General features: G+C 40.4%; 1 protein-coding gene across 1 annotated transcript in view; it reads right to left on the bottom strand.

The window, feature by feature from the left end:
• Window positions 1-6,342, bottom strand: part of LOC106534641 (AP-3 complex subunit beta-1) — a gene marked incomplete at its 5' end in the record, with an annotated part of 66,459 nt that overhangs the window by 56,544 nt on the left and 3,573 nt on the right. Inside the window, 1 exon segment of the mRNA XM_014031341.1 lies at window positions 2,081-2,178. Within this exon segment, the coding sequence (XP_013886795.1) occupies window positions 2,081-2,178 (98 nt within the window).

Genomic DNA, 6,342 nt, shown 5'->3' on the forward strand with positions numbered 1-6,342 from the left:
GGACCAATCAGAGAACAGAAGGAGGAGTTTTGAATGACGTCGATGTTCTGCTCAGTGTCTGCTAGTTAGTTTAGCATACAGCAGTGGAGGAAGTGAATGAAGCCAGTCTGTGTTGATAAGGCTTCAAATTAAAATAAATTTGTCTGACAAAGCAGCAGCTCTCATTTAGTCGTCTCGTTCGGCTCTGTACTTTTCTCCTCTCAGTAGGGTTGTTTACAGCACACACCATTTCCGGTTAGCTTCTTAGCTTAGCCTCCGTCACAGCGACATACGTCGCAGCYAACTGATCCAATCATTTTAAACTTCAGCAGAGGCCACGTCTCCTGCAAGAAACGCTTCTCTATGCAGCATGTCCAGATCTTCGTATGAAGCAAAGTGAAGGACAGGGTCTGGTTTAAACCAGTCTAGACTGATATGCAAGTTATTCTTTTTTTCTTTTCTCCATCTTATTAATACACCAGTTGGCTGACAGCTTGTTTTGATTGTTTTGGATCTTGGTCTTTTTTTTATTATTGTCTGATATCTGTTTGTTCTTGTTGTTCAATTTTGAAAAACATAAAAATAAAGTAAAAAAAAAAGAATAAAATGTCTGGAAGATGTTCTTCACAAGTCATCAGACCTCCTTGGAGGCTCCTGGTCGATTTTGAGACCCAAGGAGATGGTGAGGAACCAGCTTCTTGGGAACAAAGATAACTTGATGGCGTTTCTGAGTGCATCATTCTTGTGAATGAAGCCAGTTTTTACATTTATATTTTATTTTATGAATATTTGGATAGTTGTTTGTATGTTGATTTTTATAAGTGTAACAAGTAAGTTACTTTGTGCAATATATGCATATTTAGAGTTAGTATGTGTAAATACACGTGTCTCTTCAAAACGCGATGTTTTTTTTGTATCAACCTATTGATGTTTGCTCAGTAAACCCTGCCTTGTTTTTACTATATATTGTGTGTGTGTGACTAGCTGAATATTTATTGCTACTTTCTTTTTGTCTTGTAGTGAAGACCAACCGTCTTCAAGTTTGGGAGGAGGGAGAGGCAGAGAGAGAGCAGCAGTGAGGATGCTGAAGATGATGTGGATGCTGTGAGAGACAGAAGCTGCAAATCATCTCAGATGGAGGACTGAAATGGAGCATGGTGATGAAGTGCCTTATGTGATGTAGGACTGTGTCTGCAGCTTGGTAGGAACTGCTTCTGGCAATACCACAAAGACTTTGGGGGAAATGGAAAAAAAACGCCACGTATATGGTTTTCATTTTTGGACTGGTTTTTTTTCCATTGATTAATAAAAAATCAAAAAGTTTCACTGTAAGTAGTTTATATACTGTCCAAGTTTCATATTTTTGATGCAAAATCATTTTGTTATGTACCTTTGTTGTGATTTTCTTTGTCGTTTTTGGTTTTTATCCATTTAAAATTTATAATACAATATTTTAATATGCAGTAAGTTTTATTTAACTGCCAGCTTATCGTGAGTGTTTAAGTATTGTCAACAATGTCTTACAATAACACGTAATTACAATGCGACATTTTTTTCAAATTTCCTGTCAACTTTAACATTTTTTTAACAAAAACATGGTGGGTTGCCAAAGAGGCCATACCACTGGGCTGGATAAATATCCTACTCTTGTCACTAATGATAGTAAATCCACATGAATAAAGTTAATGACATGTATCATTCAGTTCAGACGTTTTAACAAACAACACCCATAACACTGTGATTTCATTAGGCACACCGAAAACCACTTTTCAATAAAAAGCTTGAAAGTCTGCAGGACTTACAATCAGAAGGCCACCCATATACTGTCATTACTTCTTATGGTTTATGTTTTTGTACTTCAGCTTCACTGAGCTTCTTGTTTAATATAATCCTCTGCTTTGAGGCAAAGAAATTTTATTTTACTACCCTCATTCGTCACTTTGCTGTGGTCATACCATTTTTGGTGTTGTGGCAGTCATAAAGCTTTCTCTTGTCTCTTACAGCCATTCATAATGTCATATAATATGATTTTTTTCTTGTGTGTAATTATCAGCCTGATTTAAATTTTAAAATATTATTTGAAATTATATTCAAAGCTTACCTGTGACTCCTAAGGAGACGAACCAAGGCTTTGGCAATTACACCAACCTCTGCTTTAGGGGCAAGGTGGAAATACAACTGAGCCACAGCCATCACCACCTAGAATAGGAAAAAATAAAAATAGTAAGCAGTATGCATTGTGCATGCTGCAAGAGTGAGCCTAGAGTAGTAGTGTCCTATATTTAACTAGGAAAATAATTCATTGAGATTCAAAACCTCTTTTCCAAGAGTGACTTGGCCAAGACAGCAGCATAAAACATACAACAAATCCAAAATACAAGATAAGACACACAAAGCACAAAAATAAGAGCCACCCCATAACTAAATTGCCCAAAGGTAACGAGAAATGATAACTTTAAATCCTACTGCGCGTTTTTCTAAGTGGCAGAAGCGGAAAATCTAAAAGCCTTCTAACGTGTTTCGTCTAACCTTTGGCTCCTGCATCATAATGATGTCCTGAGAGTGCAGACCATGAGCATAAATATGCAGGAAGATGCCCAAGAATGCATGAAAGCACCGTCTGTTTAAACCTTTATCAGCCAGAGAGACAGTCTGTGGTCAAAATGTGGACATTTCGCTGTGGCATACAAAGTGCAGTGGTGTGTTCGATAGTTATAGTTTGTCATGAAACGCAGGACATAGTGCGGCATTTCCCCTACCATTATCCAATTATCCCCCCATAAAAAATGAATATTTGAGACATAATACAATCCAGCATGTCCCATTTGCATATTTGTACAAATGTACAAATATTTCCAAACTGTACACTTTTTCTAAACTCTAATTTCTAAATCTTCAACACAGACTTCTCTCTGGGCTCAAGTTAAATATAAAAACCCCACAAAACACATTCTACCATCCATATTTATACAGAGCACGATTAAATTACCAAAGAAAATATTAATATTCAGAAAATTTTATACCAACTGGAGTACATCCAGCCAATATCCACAAACAGTCAAAACACAACAATAAACAAATATATCCTTATTTTTGGAGCTGATTGGCCATTTCTACAGTCAATCTAGCCCAGGGTGTCACCACCGGAAGTTGGTGTACCTCTCACAGATTATTGGCTCTGGAGAGCCGATAGATGAACCCAGTTGGTCAAACAAGGTGTCAATCAAAAGGGGACATCTGGGAATGTGTGAAAACCATAACAAGCTTCTTTTTTTTCTGCTCAGTGAAGGTGGATGTAGTTCCCCTATGTCTTTGCTGCTTTCTGAGCTTACCTTACATATCTTCCAAATTGGAAATTATGGATTTGGTCAGCTGGTCTCTCAGCTCTATTGAAAAATCTTGTCTCCATGAGAAGGTTGGGCAAAGGGGAGAGCTCTTGTCCTGATGAGACATATGTCGAAGATGTGTCAGGGGAAGTGTGTCACGTGTGCTCAGTTCCACGTTGATTGGGATGTACAACAAAACTGTGAGTGGATTCCGGCGTACACATGGTTTGATACATCTGTACTTTTTTGTGCGTACTCCGTTTCCTTGATTTGACTGTATGCCACATTTCAGTAAAAAATCCACTCAAGTCTTGGCCCCTGGTTCTTGACTTTGGGAAGTCCAGACCAGGGCTATGACCAGTTCTGATTGATGGGGCAGAGGTGGAGGCTGTAGACTCCTATAAATACCTTGGACTGTGGCTAGACAGCAAATTGGATTGGACAACTCACACCAACCACCTAAACAGAAAGGGTCAGGCTGTACTTCCTATGGAGGCTGCAGTCTTTTAACATTGGCAAGAAACTCCTGGGAGGGGGGGCAGTGTAGGACTAATAGACTGAAAAACTCATTTGTCCCTCATGCCATCAGACTGTTATCCCTCCTCAGTAGCTGCGTTTCCATTGACCATGAAAATGCGCAAATTAGAATTTCGAAAATAAATTTGCTCAATGGAAACACGTCAATTTTGAAAAAAATTACACTTTTCAACAAACTGTTTTTGCGCTAGGATAAGGTGGTATTTTGGCCATATCAAAATTGGTGTTTTTCGCAAATCTGCAAAAGAAACACTTTTTTCGCATCACTGGAGTCACGTGATCAACAACCGGCTGTTTCTACTGGTGAAAAAGTTGACGACGAAGAAGATAACAGGAAGTAGAAGTAGTAGTAATATCACAAAAGTAGTATAAAACAGTAAACTCACCGACTACAATTTCCCAAAAACACAGCATACATAGTCACTCCCAAGTGACTTGTCTCTGGAAAGCCTCGATAAAAGCCTCGATAAAAGACACCGATGTCTCCTCTGATGATGAGCGCTAGTGTCGTGGTAGCAACATGCTATGTGTTTACATCCATCGCCACCATGTTTGTAATGACTTATCACGAGAACAAACGTATTTCACGCGTGACTTTAATAGCATTTCTTACTTAATGGAAACACTGCAGTTGTGAAACTGTGTTTTTTAACATTAACAGAATATCAAAGTTTTCTGCACATTTGTAATGGAAACACAGCTACTGTGGGGAAGAGGGGTAACAGGTGGAGGAGAATGGGAAAGAGCAACAGACACCACCACTGTCCTAATAGATTTCAACTGGTGTATAAATAATAAATGTATAAATAAAGATAAAGAAGATATGTTCCTCTGCTTTTAAATTACTCAGACAGCAAGTGCAGGTTCCTTACCTGCTTGGAAACACTCTTTCTTACAGAACTGGACTTCCACAAATTTCAATTATTTTTCTTCTCTTGGAAGAAATTAAAGAAATGAAAGAACAATCCCACCACCGCACCTCTCATCACCCAGCCTGCTGTTTCTTCAGAATGCTCAATGTCCACTCCCGTTTTTCTGATGGCCAGTCTTCCATTAGGCCCCTCATCCTCAATCACTGATGAAGGGTGGCTGTTACAGGGCTGATCTTTGCCTCTGCATGGCCTCACACAAACTTGAGCCTTCAGGACGCAGCTCTCCAGAGCCTGCAGGGCTCAGCTCTCTATAGTCCAGCTATCCAGAGTCAGTAGTGGACAAATTTCCCCATTGTGGAATCAAAAAAGTCTCGTCTCATCTCGTCTCATGTCATAGGTTGTCTTTATTTGGTTCTTAGTGTTTTTGTTTATTTATCTCAGGTGCTTCAGTTCCTCCATGTTCACTGTATCATTACTCATCCCTCTTCTTTTTTGTTTTGTTATTAAAGTGTTTTGTTAACTTTCAACTTACCTGTCATCTGGGTCCAACCCACTGTGCCCCATTACATTGACAATACAAACTAGACACTGCATAGTGGTTACACAATGACCCCCGCACGCACAAATGCACAAGAACTCAGAAGTCTTTATTCCTAATAAATGTCATGCTACTAGATGCATCCCAAAATTGTAGTGGTTTGGGTGGGGGTCTTTTTTTGGGAGGGGGGGGGGGGTTGGACCTGATGGATAGCCCCTCATCAGAGCTAAACAACAACAGAAATCTGAAGCTCCTATGTTTAATAGTTTTTGAACTATGACAATTTTTGTATGTCCAGATACCCCTTTTTCAGATAAATTGTGGGTCCAGGTGGGTTGGGGCACTGATGGATAGAGCTTCATCAGAGCTAAACAACAAAAGAAATCTGAAGCTTCTATGTTGAACAGTTTTGTCTGTATTAATGTTTTATTTTAGTTTCTGTCTTATCTGTTTTCTTCCTCCTGTCTGCCTTTGCTCCAGCCCCACCCACTCTCACCTGCTCCTCATGTTTCTCTCCCAGGTGTTTCCTGTTTGTGCTCGTTAGTCTCACCTTATATTCTGTGTCTTGTCTTCACTTCCCTGTCTGATCATTGTGCTGTTCACAGCCTGTATGTTTGTTGCCTTGCCTTGCCTTGCCTTGCCTTGCCTTGCCTAGATACACCAAGTTAGTTGTTAGTTTTTTAGCTGCCCTGTCAGCAATTTTTGTTTAATAAATCTTTATTGTTTCCTTTTGGAAGCTGCCTGCACCCTGGGTTCATTCTTTCCAAGCCATTCACAACAGAATGATCAGACCAACAACTGAACCCAGCAGGCAGTTTCTCTGCTCTCCACCCACAACTTGTGCTTTGCCAGCGTCTCCCCTCTCAAAGATCCTGGGGCTCCTAGAGGGGATGCAGGGTGAGCTAGCTGGCCTTAGGGGACTCTTTTCTTCAGGGTGTCCTTCAGAGCTGGCAGCTCTGGGGGTTTCTGAGTCCCACCCTCCCCACCCCTCTGATGCTGGACCTTCTGCTCCAGCTCTGGTTCCTGTGGGCCCTCCAGGTCTAGTTCCTGTGGGCCCTCCTGCTCTGGTTCCTGTGGGCCCTCCAGGTCT

Source organism: Austrofundulus limnaeus, unplaced genomic scaffold (genome assembly GCF_001266775.1).
Source record: "Austrofundulus limnaeus strain Quisiro unplaced genomic scaffold, Austrofundulus_limnaeus-1.0 Scaffold1229, whole genome shotgun sequence".
NCBI classification, from domain to species: domain Eukaryota; kingdom Metazoa; phylum Chordata; class Actinopteri; order Cyprinodontiformes; family Rivulidae; genus Austrofundulus; species Austrofundulus limnaeus.